This window comes from Xiphophorus hellerii, chromosome 4 (genome assembly GCF_003331165.1).
Source record: "Xiphophorus hellerii strain 12219 chromosome 4, Xiphophorus_hellerii-4.1, whole genome shotgun sequence".
In the NCBI taxonomy this organism is placed as follows: Eukaryota; Metazoa; Chordata; class Actinopteri; order Cyprinodontiformes; family Poeciliidae; genus Xiphophorus; species Xiphophorus hellerii.
The window spans coordinates 15419309-15433386 of record NC_045675.1 but is presented as its reverse complement, the minus strand read 5'-3'; the positions used below and the strand labels follow the sequence as shown (position 1 = coordinate 15433386).

General features: G+C 39.4%; 1 protein-coding gene across 1 annotated transcript; it reads right to left on the bottom strand.

The window, feature by feature from the left end:
- Positions 1 to 522: 522 nt before the first annotated feature.
- On the bottom strand, positions 523 to 13867 carry kif7 (kinesin family member 7). The gene is made up of 20 exons (XM_032561427.1): positions 13759 to 13867; positions 12014 to 12387; positions 11651 to 11848; positions 11163 to 11562; positions 10732 to 11079; positions 9714 to 9906; positions 9475 to 9630; positions 9184 to 9342; positions 8515 to 8654; positions 7791 to 7897; positions 7286 to 7426; positions 7009 to 7214; positions 6704 to 6901; positions 5872 to 5997; positions 5599 to 5775; positions 5303 to 5518; positions 4954 to 5160; positions 3790 to 3988; positions 1541 to 1702; positions 523 to 1080 (listed from the first exon to the last, which is right to left on the bottom strand). Exons 2-20 carry the CDS (start codon positions 12342 to 12344, stop codon positions 701 to 703), a joined length of 4044 nt encoding a protein of 1347 aa, XP_032417318.1. The 5' UTR covers positions 12345 to 12387; positions 13759 to 13867; the 3' UTR covers positions 523 to 700.
- Between the last annotated feature and the right edge of the window lie 211 nt (positions 13868 to 14078).

Below are 14078 nucleotides of genomic sequence, written 5' to 3'. Positions count from 1 at the left end.
TTTTCAGTGAATAAAATTCAGCTGTATTAGAAAGATTTTCCTGAAATTTGCATCCTTTTAGCTAAAGTCATAGATTGAAGATGTTACAAATGTACAAATGAGAACAATCTGACTGGAAAATGTTTTAGAAAAATGTTGTAAAACATTAAAGAAAGTAATCAATAATTGTTTAAAAAAGGCATGAAGGTCTGGCTGAAATCTCTAAATACCAGACAATTAAAATTATCTTAATAAAATTGTTTTGGTGCAGGATAAATGTCACAAAAAGTTGTAAAATGATTCATTGTCTACATTTTTTTTCTGTTATAATAACCTGGCATCTTAACAGAAATTTGGAGACTTTTCATAGTCTCCAAATGACTATGAAAAGTCATGTCTATGTTACTTTCATAAAAATCTGTAAGAAATATAAGGCGAGCCCAAGATGTGTTCAGTCAATCTTTTTTTTTTTTTATAAAAAATACTACAATGTTAAAAAGAAAGTCAGAAAACTATAAACATGGTAAGTACATAGACTTAATATCAGCATGAGAACAATTTTATTTTAAGAAAAAGTGCTTTGCAGAAAAATCTGTGGAATTTCCTTTGAAAACATAATATGAAACTGGATAAAAAAAAAAATAAAAAAAAAACACAAAATAGCAAATTTAACATAATTCAGCCACCAAAAGGGAAAGTTTCACTGTGGATTCAGTTCCACTCATACAGGATTCTTCCGTACGTCAATCAAAACGTTGTTTGATGGCTGTTGTGCGTAGTTGAGGCTGGAGCGACGAGACTCTCTGCGGGATTTAACAGCAGGCAGGGAGGTCTGCGGCCCCCAGGACCCCATCCCCGTCTGAACTACACGGTTAACAGGAGAGTCTCCGGCTGCTTGAACCCACAGTTCCTCCATGACAGCAGGCTCCTCTGATGGGAGAGAAGAGCGCCTCCACGTGGACGGAAGAGGGGTGTTCACCAGTTCTCTCATTTCCTCCCTGGACCTGCTGGGTTTGTCAGGATGTCCTGTCCCTCTGCCTCCAGCACCGTCCTCAGGGCTTCGGCTGCCCAGGTTTGTAGGTTTGGCATCAGAGGCTAAGACTGAAAGACAGCACAAAGGTAAAGTGTTAGGAGGAGCAGAAAATCATCACATGTAATAAGGACTGTGGGCTAAAAGTCTGCTTATTTGGAGCAGTTATCTTCATCTGGCTACAGAGAGTTCAAAGATAGTTAAAAGATTAGCAGCGACCACCTGTAAATCCAGATTGGTTATTTGCAGAGGCCAAAAGAAACAGTTAATCTAAGATCACAACCAAAGTGATCTGCCCTAAAAATACTTTCATTTCCAGTATTTTATGGACCTCTAAACTGTCTTCAATGTTTGCATAATTTACTGGGAAGCTGAAGATTGTTTATATTTGAAATGGAGGCAGGAAATGGTGATTCACCAGTAATCTGCCTTTGTGAAATGTACTGAGAAACATGTTAAGTGTTTCTAGCCAAAGTAACAATCCTTAATTTAGACTAGTGTCATACTGCATTCCTGATATTTAGACTTTACCTTTGGGAAGCTCTTTAGGCTGACTGACTGAACCAAAGACATCTCGCAGTTTGTTGCTAAGCTCCAGATTTGCTGTCCTGTAGTGGTTGAGTTCCTTGGTAAGATTATGGATCTGTCCTTCGTACTGCCGCCGCCGTCCTGCTAGGCCTTCGTCCATTTGTTCTTTACGACCAGAGGACAAACATACAGGTTTACAGACATTATCTACAACAGCATAGCATACAGAATTCAGTAAATACATTTCTAGTTTCACCTTTAAATTTCAAATGTACTTCCAAAATGGCAAAACTGGATTTGCTTTCTTATATTTTTATAAGTTTTCAAATGATGATTTTATTTATTAAGTGAAAGCTATTAAAACCAACCTCGCCCAGTACGAACAAGCAATTTTCCAAAATATAATACATGGCTATGCTATGCTTGGTGGCAACAACGGCTATCAGGCATTTGTGATCACTGATAAGGAATCTTTTACATCATCGAGAAGAAACTTTGGTCCACTCTGCTTTGTAGAAATGCTTTAATTCAGTCAAACTTTGGAGGATAAATTGCTTGTTTAAAATTATGCTGCAGCACCTCAATTCCATTTAACAAGGCCAATCTAAAATCTCCCTTTGTTTAGTGCTTCAGAGGTGAACTTGTTGGTGTGCTTTAAATTATTGTGCTGTTGAATAACTCAAATGTGCTCAAATGCCAAAGTCAGGATCTGATGGCAGGACATTTTGGTTCAAGTAGAGAAGAGAATTCATGGTTAAACTCTTTACAGTCATCTAGGTTTGGTAGCAGCCAGTGTTGTATAGTAACGAAGTAAAAATACTTCACTACTTTACTTAAGTATATTTTGGAGTACTTCATACTTTCCTCGAGTATGAAAATTTTTGATGACTTTCACTTTTACTTCACTACATTTCCGAACTTAATTGCGTACTTTTACTCCGATACATTTTCAATGTGTGGTTTAGTTACTCGTTACAAAAAAGCGAGAGAGAGAAACAAAGTGTTTTGACCCCACCTACTGATTAGCAAGTAGGCTACCGAACAAAGTCCGTAGCCTGCTTGCCTGGGCTTGTTCATCACCTCCAATAGGATACACCTGTTTCGCTTCTCCCATTGTTGGGGAAATCAGAACACTGTACAGCGGGTGGGAGGGAGGGACGGACACAGAAGAGTGCTGCCCGCACTGACGCGGCTCAGGGATTACGTGACACGCAGCGCCGTGCCCTATAATGCACTGTAAGCTATGTAATGTGTTTGAGGCAGTTGACCAAAATCCCGGACAATTTTTAAATTCCCCCCGGACATCTTTTTAGGTCTGAAAAGTAGGACATGTCCGGGAAAAAGAGGACGTCTGGTCACCCTAGTTCAATGGGGGACAGAAGCCATAGCGATAGCAATTTAGACTAAATTTAACGAATATAGGAAAGGCATGCAAGTTCAAAACCACAAACCATTAACATGTGCTACTCTTTAAAACTGGAACAATTTATTAGCAGGTTTAATTTTGTCTGCACTTGGTTGGGTACATTATTTTAAGTTTATTTGACAAGTTTACCAAAATATAAGAAATGTCATTCACACTTGCCTTGTTTTACTTTTTACTTGTACTTTTCATTACATTACTTGAGTACATCCATTTTTACAGTAATTTCCATACTTAAGTACAAGACGTTTCAGATACTTTAAGACTTTTACTCAAGTAACATTTCAGTCAGTGACTTCGACTTTTACCAAAGTCGTATTTTGGAGAGGTACTTGTACTTTTACTTGACTCTGAGATTTCAGTACTTTATACAACACTGGTAGCAGCAACAAAGTCCCAGACCATCACACTGCCACCAACATGTTTGACTGTCAGCATGAGGTTCTGAAGAACTATTTTATCAGTTCGAAAAGTGACCATCCAAGACTTGTTTTTTTTTTTTGCAGAAACACACTTTTTCCCCGAGTGACAGATGTCAGTGACTTTATTCCTAATCTGTTCTTGAATTGTCTTTAGATTGGGGAGTGATGTGTACGTTTTTACAACCTTCTTGTCTACTTCATGCTGTCAGACAGGTTCTATTTGAGTTATTTCTTTATTTTACAGGCTGTGCACCTCAATAGTGGTTTTTGAAATTAAAAATGTTTTTCAAAAAAATATTTTTTAGCAAGAGGAGTGATTATAATTTCACTCTTAGTGAGCTTGGTTTGGGAGGATTTGTGATGTTAGCGGATGATATTTTTGTAGTCCTAGGTGTCGAGGCTCTTACCTCGACACTGCTGCAGCAGCAGCTGCATGCTCCTCTCGTGTTCCTTCTGCTGCTGCGTGAGCCGCCGGTCTGTGTCGAGCTGTGCGCGGTCGAGGGCGTTTTCCAGCCACTGCACCAGCCGCTGCTGCTCGTCCAGCTGCATCTCCAGCTCGGCCAGCGCCAGTTGCAGCTTTCGCTCCTCCTCACGCAGAGACACCACCTACACAACGCAGCCACACCAATACTGTTCAGAGTTGGGCTGAAGCAATTAATCGGATTAATCATGATAAATTGATTATTAAAATAGTCATCAAGTAATTTAGCAACCGATTAATCATTAAATGGAATATAAAGACAATAAAAAAAGGCAATTTGCAGAAAAAACAACAGTCAGAGCTGCAATTAAGCCAAAACTGCAAAAAACTACTAAAATGTATAAATTTTGCAATTAAGACATAAAATCCTTTTTTGTCTGTAAATATGTTCTACTCAGAATTCTCAAGTGGCAAAGTTTTAACTTCACCTGGTTCAAATTATGTAAAAAAAACAACAACCTCCTATTAAGAACCTTTTGCAAGTCAATAATAATATAAAATAATAATCAACAAATCAGCCATGCACTGTATTGATGTTAGGTTAAACATAAAGGACTGAGCTTTTCACATGTTGATGTTAGAAGTATTTTTAGCTGCAGATGCATCCTTTCATACAAATGATCAAGTGTTTGGTAAAGCGTGTGGTTGAATTTTAGGCAATAAAACGCTAATTTCTTATTTTAAAAAATAAATCGAATTGTTTAAATCAGCATTTCGGCTTCTCCGAGACACTGATTCGGAGAAGCGTTTCGGTATGTATTTTAGTGTGTAAAATACATATTAAAAAATGTATTTTAAATACATCTTTTAGTGTATTTATAATATTGTATAACAAAGGCTTAAGTGGTTAAACAAAAAAAGAATGTGTCAATTTTTATCTCATTAACTCCCAGAAAGATCTACAGAAAAATTGATTAATAAAATAATCATTAGTTGCAGCCATAGTTCAGAGTACTTATGTGGTAGATTTCAGATGTAGGTTCACCATTCAGCTGCTCAATTAGAGCGTCTTTATACAATTAATTAATTAAGCTTAACAGCTTACATATACAGTATATCGTGTAAAGAACATGGTGAGGTTTTAACAGACCTTGTCAAAGTATTTGCACAGCAGAGCTCTGGTCTCAGAGGCGGACAGATAGCTGAGCTTGGCCATGAGGTTCATTTCCCACTGGGAGAGCATGCTGGCAGAAGCCCTGAGCTGCCTCTGCCTCTGAGTGATGGCCTCATTCTTGTATTCAATAGCAGCGTCCAAAGCTTCAATCGCCTCGTCCAGCTGGAAAAGAATCCGCTCCTCCTGAAAAACAAACCCAGTAAACAGCTGAGCACGATGATGTGAAATAACTTCCAGCGACGGCTAATGATGCCGTTAATGTGGTTGTGTGATTGCTCAATGCGCCTCATTCACAGCAAAGGTTGGGTTTAAAGAATGAACTGACCTCGGGTGAGAGCAGGTTTCCCTTCCGCAGTTTATCATCCAGCTCAACACGCTGCTTGAGCAGCGAGTCTTTCTCGTGCCGCAGGTTCGAGATCTCTTGTCGTATATGTTGGGAGTCCTGAGCGCTGCTGCTGCGAAGGAGGCCATTCCTCTCACTTAGCTCTTGCTCCAGTGTCTCGATGCGCCCAGTAAGTGTCACCAAATCCTTACTCAAGGCCTGGGCAAAAGATTGACTCAGTAATCTTGATTATAAACCTGCAGCGCAGGTAAACTGGAGTTGTTTGTGTTTGTGGATACCTGACTGGAGCGGAGCCTCTTGGTCTCCAGGCCGCTGCGTTCCTGCAGCAAAGCTTCTTTCTTGGCCAGGATTTCCTCTCGTTTCGTCAGTTCTCCTTCCAGATCCTCCAGCGCTCTCCTCTGATCTAGAACACGCTCCATTTCCTCATCCAGCCAGCGCTTTTGTTCCTCAATCTTCTGCCCTCGCAGGGTCAAGACACAAAATTAGACAACCACCACTCTTCATAACTACTTAAAGCTATAATCATTGCTTTAGGCCAGTTTTTGTCTCACCTGTTGCTCTTCTAATGAAATCACAGATCCATTACTTCCACTGCGTCTCTGTCTCTGGAAGGCTGCAATCTCCTCCGTCTTTATTCTCAGGATCTTCTGCTGCTGCTCATTCTTTATCTCAAGTTCCTGTAACAACAAAAATATCATAGATTATTGGGCAAAAATAGGGGAAAACTGTGACATTCCACAGTAAATAAATGTTTCTTGCCTTATTTCATTGTCATAGCCTCCTTTTAGATTCTTTTCATTGTTTTAAGGTGTTGTAGAGTTGATTTTGATTGGAAAAGCTCTTGAAGAAAGAGTAATTGTTCCAGCTGCCTGAAATCTTTGTACTTATAGCTTTCTGTTTTATATCTTGTTAAGAATCATGTATTAACTGAAACCATAATCTGTGAATCAGCTCTTTAACGGTGACATACATTTTTTTGTCTTTAGAAAATTTCACCTGATAGGTGTTTGGTGTACTTTAAATGGACCACAGTTTGTTTTCTCAGACAGTCCAATTTATTCAAAAAGGTGTGAAATCTCATCTGAACTCTGATGCAGACTAAACAGGCAAACTCTGGTCCAACTGAAAACTTTAGTCCTGCTTCGCTTGCAAGGTAAGCCTGGTGCAGTTTGCGTGACGTAGGAAATGCTGAAGGAAATCCAGAAAACCAAACATAGAAAGTTTTTGTACAGGACAACTTGCTGCTTCGTTTGTTCCTCACAATTGAGAAGTGAAGTTTTGGCATTTTTTGACACTTTCCACCCAGTCAAACCGATACACCCTTAGTTTGTTTATTAAAACAAGAACTTTTGATCATGCTCAACTCATGTTGCTTAGCTCTACCTTGACTCTGTGAGTCCTTCGCTGCATTTCAGTCTCCAGGCGGCGTTTCTGCTGGCTCTCCTCACGCAGACGCCTCTGCAGCTGCTCCTGCTGCTGCTTCATGGACTGGACGCTTCTCTCCAGCTCCGACACACGGCGCTCACTCTGGACAGGAAGGTTGGCCAGGCGTGCCGTATCCCTCTGCCGCTGACTGAGCACCTAACATTCAAACAGAAATATTACAATGTTTAAAACCTAGCTTAAGGTTTCACTTTAGGTGCTACATTAATCCATGTCCATTAAATCGAGAAGATTATCCGTCCAACCTGAACTCTGCTCTGAGCAGCAGCTATCTTCCTGCGACATTCCTGCGCTCTGCTCTTGTCTGTTGTGCTTATTTCTCTCTCTTGTTTCTCCAGATCCTGCAGCTGACGTTGAGCCTCCTGCAGCTCCTGACGCGCCTGCACAGCTTCACTTTCCAGAGCCGAGATCTTATGGCTGTACTGCTTATTCAGGGCCTGAGCATCCTTCCCTAAAGGAAAGACAGTCAGCTGATATAAACAATAAAAGGAATGGCCTCCAGAGGAGGTGCAGGACAGCTACCTGTTTTGACCAGTTCCTTGATGAGTTCTTCCTTCATGCGGATGGTGACAGACAGCTCCCTGATCTTCTGCTGTGCCTGAAGAAGTCCGCACTCTGATATTCCCTCAAAGCTTCTGAGACTTTCCCCGCTGCTGGAATTAGCTTCACAGATTTAAAAGCATATATGTGAAGTGAAATGGGTCAAAACTTTGAGATAGCTCATATTCAGACCTGCAAACCTTGAAGAAAAATGTTAAAACAATGAAATGATATAGTAATCTGCATCTGTGGGTAATCTGTCAGAAACTAATGCTATTCTACACTGATGGTGTATAATTAAAACCAAAATACAGATTAATCTAAAGATAATATCTTTCAGAAATAATCAAGAGTAAAATTAAATCTGTACTGGTATCAGCACTCCCTGAAAACTCCTGCCCTCCAGGTGAAAATTAATTAAATAGAAAGTCTAAGAATTCAAACTCTTTGAAATGTCATCACTTTAATTTTCAGGGTTTAGACTTACATGCTTTTCTGGCTAAACATGGGTGCTGATCGGGTTCAGCCTGAGAAGAGGGAGCCTTCAGTCCACCTGAAAGCAAGTCCCGCTTGGTCCAGGTCAGGTTCACTGGCCTGATGCAACAAACAGTTTAAAGTGCACATTTTTCAGTACAATTTTTTTTCCATATTCAAATTTCTAACTTTGAACTTGAGAAGTAATTGATTCGAATCATTGTATGCCTCAAAAATCATGAAATCATACAATGCAGAAAATGACTTATGATTGTTAGAATACAGGGCTTCTTAGTTGTTATTAGCAACTAAATTAGACCAGCTCTAGTTCAAAATCTAGCCAAACAAGGAATGGAGCATCTTTTAAAGAACAGGTTGTGTAATTTGGTACCTTTATTATCAATGCAAAAATACCCCAAAATTCAGTTTACCATTTTGAACCAGATTTAAGAACCAAAGGATTCATTCCTCGTTTAATTTAAGGTTGCACAGAGATCAAGCAGCTTGTAAAATCTCCCTCTTTTGATTGATATTTAAGCATTCACTCAGACAAATGTCAAAAACAAAAATATAAATATCAAAGTGTGAGGTGGCAGATCAAAGACAAAAGCATGTCAATTTAACATAAATCAAATGATAGTTTATCCTGTAAGACAGTGAAGAAAAAATAAAATATTAAAAATAAAATATTTTTGCTTATACGTTTGCATGATGACGCTGCACTGGAGCAGACTGACCTGCATTTCTCCTGGCTGACATTTGGATGATTGGCCTCTTTTTCCCTGTTGCAGGCCTCTGTTCCTCCTGGGATCTCTTGGTCCTCATAAAGTTTTCCATCCTGATCAGGAACTTGTCCAATATGACCCATCAAGCTCACCTGTTAATAATACACACAGAAAACTGTTAAAAGACCAAACATGAACTAATTTGTAGCACAACATAAGTTTGAGGACTGTAACTTTAAAAAACCATAACTTGTGCCTTGATTTCATTTTGTGAACGCCGGGATCAACATTCCTACTAAAAAAGTTGACTTCTTAATTTTTTTGGGTTATCAGCATTATCTCCAAAGCCATAAATCTGGTGATTATGGGGGATTGGTTTGTAATATTTGGGTTGGCAACAAGACAAATAAAACTTAAAGGAGCTTAAATGTCCTTTCATGTTGTTTAATGAAAACTATCTCACTGAAAATTCCTTCATCACCACTATGCAGTGTGGAAATGCAACTTCACTTAAGCTGCAGTTTTGCACATTAAAATAGTCAGAGTGATCCATAAGTAAATTTTCTAAGTCTTGTGGGAGATCTGATTTGGTGTGTATCTGCAAAAATGGTGATTTTGTTCAAGTTTGCATCCAAATTAAAAACAATAAAAGATTTTCTCTAAGTGGGAAAAGTTTGTTACCTGTCTATATGCGTTTCCATTCTGCCCATGCTGCATGGAGCCCATGGGGGCGGTGTGTGGTCTAAATCTCAAGTTGAGCCCCATACCCATCAGCCCCAGAGTGGACAGCTGGTACTGCAGCTCTGTTATCAGGTCCTGCTGCTCCTGCAGCTTGTCACTCTGATGAACAAGAAAAGAAAATCCTGTAAATATAATGTTATGCGCCATCTTGTGGGAACAAGTTAGAGGATAATTTAGTTATTTCTGTGAATGCTGCTCTAATAGAAAAAATGGAGTATCACATTTTCTAACCTGCTGCTTGTATTGCTCCATAGCGTCCTCCAGTGCTGCTAAGAAATCAGTGTTTTCCTTCTCCAGCCGTTGGATTTCCGACTGAAGATGAACAACACTCTCTTCTTTCTCATGGTCCTGATCATCGTCCCAGCTCTCCTCCACAGCTTCTGTGTCCTGTGAGAGGAGTTGTTAGCCAAATCGGTGAATTACCCATAAGTCAGCGATCTGTGACTAAAATCCATCTGAAAGAAACGGACCTGATTCCTGATAGAAGGCCTGGCTCTTCTCAACGCGACGCTGTCCTCAGTGGAGCTGTTCTCGATGCCGCTGTCTGGTCCGGAGGCGGTTGTGAGTCCGCTCCGCTCCTCCTCCACCGAGCAAAGCCACTCCTTCACCCTCAGACTCTGCTCTGCGGTTAAAGTCCCCTCGCTCTGAAGCTCCCCCAGCAACCTGTTGCACACCAACAGAACAGATCAATACAAGTCGTCCAAATGGCTAAATGGGCTGAAATCAATACAATTACAGACACATTTCACACCTGACAAAACAACAAATTGAATCAAATAGAAATCGATCAGTGGACTTGAAGAAAATCTACACATCGACACCAATTAACTAACTTTCTTTCACATTTTTGTTGATCTGGCTTCAATAGGAATTTAAAAATTGCTTGGCATAAACTGTAACGGCAGAAGCTATAATTTTATTTTCATGTGTATATAGTTTTAATTAAACAATACCTTCAAGGGTTCAGTTTTATAAACCACGACTGTCATGTCAATGTACGAAAAACTACAAAGGAATTTATTTCTGATCTCAATTTTTGCAAATTCTTACACTGCAAAAACAAAAAATCTTACCAGGTATTTTTGATCCAAGTTTATAATGCAAATATCAAGTAAATTTTTGGCAAGGCATAGGAGTTTGTTTTAAGTAACAGCACTGCTTAACATTGTGAAAAAGTACTAATTCTGCTGTCAGATTTTTGACACTTATGGGAAAATATATTGTTTTAAGTGTAAAAATCTCAAAGTGGAACTATTACGTTTTTTTAAAATCAATATTAAGGAATTATTTACATAATACAAGCTCCTATATATTTCTGAGGAGTTACTTTTAAGGTGGATTTATCTTACTTCAAGTGTACTAAGATATTTGCACAAGAACCAAGACCAAAATACTTGGTAAGATTTTGTGTTTTTGCAGTGTGAGCCAACAACCAAATCTTTTATAATCAAAATTTGAGTTTAACTCCTTTAGTAGATGTACTCGAACCTGTAAGCGGTGTCTGTACAAGTCCTGTAGTGAGCGCTTTGTGCTTGCAGCCTGCTGATCTCTGCTTCTCCGACTCTAGGTCTCCTGTTTGGATCGGCGTGAGCAATGATTCGTGTCTCGGAGCGCTGACGGTTTTCCAGAGCCCTTCGAAGGGCTTTGATCTGCTGCTCCAGTCCTTCCACACGATCCGGTTCGCGCTTGCAGTTGACCGTAGCTCGGTTTTGAATGTTTCTGGCCCTCGTTGCATAGTTCAGTGTGTTCAGACTCTCGTCGAAGTCTGAGGATGATGGACTGATGCAGGCAATCATCAGTGTTTTCGAATTTCCTCCAAGAGAGTCTTTTAGTATCCTAGTTGAAACAAAAATTAAGTTTATAAGACCTGTCATGTAAGGACATTTTTCTTGAGGAAAATATCACCTAAACAGACATACCTTGTGATTTTAGAGTCTCTATATGGTATATGAGAGCCTTTCCTCTTTGGGTCACCGAGGGCCCCTATGACGTTACCCAGAGCCAGAAGGCCGCTGTTGATTTGGATGCTTTCTTTCAGTCTCTCTCCAGTGTTACCAGTCCTTAAGATCCGCTCTGACCCAGCCAAGTCTACAAAGTGGAACTTGGAAGATAACACTTGCGGTCCAGTGCTTCCAGCGGTCGCATAAAGTCGAGTGCTTCCACGACGCTGATCCATATGCAAGGTGAAAATGGTGTGAGACCTGCTGGAGTTTGGATTCATCTGGGTTGATCCGGTGTGTCTGGCTGTGTTTCCTGACTCTAGCAAGCTCAACACCTCGTCAAGACCCTCTACTTCACTCTCTTTTACGCCACACAATACTGGAAAGTAACACGACATAAAGTTTACAGTAGCAAATACTACATTGTATTTATTTTGCACCATAAAAATCAATAAGGAAAACCATACCAATGTTCCCTTTGTCCTCCCGGATATGGATGTCCTTGCTGGCCGTCTTGACCTCCAGTAAGTCCTTGAACTCTTCTTTGTAGACCTCCAAATAGGAAACTCGTACAGAGAAGTCTGTGAGGTCGTTTTCATCGAGCAGCTTGAAAACATCAGCAACAGCCCTGGGAATGATGCCCTGCTCCTCATCTCTGAAGGAACCTAAACATGAAGGTACGTTTTCAGAACTGCATGGTATCAAATTTGTAAGCCGAATGCAGAAAGGAAGCATTTTCTCAAGCACTGCAATGAGAAAAAAAGTTACAGCAATAGTACTATGATGCTTTAAAGAAACATACTACAAAGAGAGAAAAAAGAAAAACTTACTAATATTAGCTTCTCCGATGGTGTAAGTCTTGCCTGAGCCTGTCTGGCCATAGGCAAACACTGTGGCGTTGAAACCTTGAAAGAATGCATCTATGAGCGGCTGGACGGAGGCAGAATAAACCTCCTCCTGACAGCAAGTCTCTTCAAACAGGAAGTCACAAACAAAGTGGCGATCATGACCCAGGGTGACGCGGTTCAGCTCAGGGTCCACGGTGATGCAGCTCTCATGGCAGTGCAGGAGCTCCTTGGGCAGCAGCGGACGAACTCGAACTGCAACTTGGACGGCAGAATAGTCCTCTCTGCCTTGGCCGGCAGGGACTTTGGGAGACATTTTGTCTCTCCTCCTCTGTGCAGCAAAGTTATGTACTTGTCATCTGTGGAAAAAGCAGAAAAAATCAACTGAGAATGGTTTTCAACTTATTTAATGTCATACGATTGTTGAATTGTTAGGGTTGAATGCTGAATGTTGAATGCTAGACACTAATATTTCTTCTTTTTGTTAACCAGCTTGAAAACAGTCATCTGTAATTCAAGCTTCCACATGTTAAAAATTCATTTATAGCTTAACAGAAGAATTGATGACTTTTGCTAGTTACTTTTAGAAATAGATTACTTTTTAAAAAAAAGAAAATAAAGGCCCAACCAGGTTAAAAAAGGAGAGCTGTTTATCACAATAATTACAGTAAAACCCATAAGAGTGACAATATTTTTTTTTAAAACTAAATTAATTCATCATAATGGCTATAAATGTATCAACATGTACCTGATACAATCAAGAGTTTTTTCACCCCATTATAGATTTCTAGAAATGTCAGTAAGAAGCTCACAATAATTGCATTTAAAATATTTGAAACAGCTACAAATCTAGAAATATCAGTTTGTTGGGGGTGGCAGAAATTAATTAAAATCTGATGCAAATGCATATATACTGCATAAAAATCAGAGTAATAAAATAAATAACATTATAGTATTATATGCCACTGCACACCAAGTATACCATTGCTATAGACTTACCGACTTGGTTTCATGGTGTCGAAATGTATTTATATTGGAAATTGTATCATTTTTCAAAAATATTTTTGGTTTGCATGGAAACAACATCAAATTTAGTTGTGTATTTTAAGCACATAATTATTAATAAATCGTAAAAGTTATTTAATTACTGAAATAAATCGTTTTCCAGCAACACTTCGATAAAGTGACAAGAAAAGTCATTTTTAAGTCTCTAAAATGGGACATCTTCGTATTTATTTCCCGTCTGAAGTTACTCAAGAAACTGCCATCATATATTTTTTTGATGAAAATAAGATGTTAAGTGTATGCGCTGTAATATATTCCTTCAAGTACGTTAAACATAAAGCAATAATCCGCATTAAACCCGTTATTTTCAACCCAGCGGAGTAACAGCGCTGCTCTGTTAGCAGGGAAACAGTTAGCTCGCCATTGTTTGTGACAGAGTAAACTCCGTAAGTAAATATAAAAGTGACAAAAACAAACTTAAAGGTCGCTAGCTTTTTATATTTTAGTTAAAATACAAAAGTACATAGAAAAAAAACGTACACAAGTGCTTGTGTTCAACATCTGGAGAGCTAAGCTAAAGTTAGCCGTTTGAAAACAATCTTTCCCTGCAGAAGAAGAAGCTGGATAAAGTTACAGTAACTCTGTTTAAGTTCATATGGGTAAGTTTACGCCGCATGCTCTGATTGGATAAGTTAGTGTTGGAAATAACATTTAACACAACTTACTTCGGGGTAGGAAAAGTTGCAACATGGATTCGGGATAACACTGGAGTTTCTTCTCTCCTTCTTTTTTTTTTTAGGAGAATGGAAGCTGGGGGCCAGTCAATGGGAGGAGCCCTGCAGTAATGTTGGGTTAGTTAGCGGCTCATCATCATAATAGAGCTGGAAGCAGGAATTACAACCTTCACTTTGCAGTGCCAGAGGTGGCGATACAGAAAACTTACTCACTAAATACACAGGAGGTTTTTCTAGTCAGTTTGTGTCTCCTTCTGTATTGAATATGTTTTTAAAGCGACAACTGTGGCTGTATTCATAATTGTTGAATC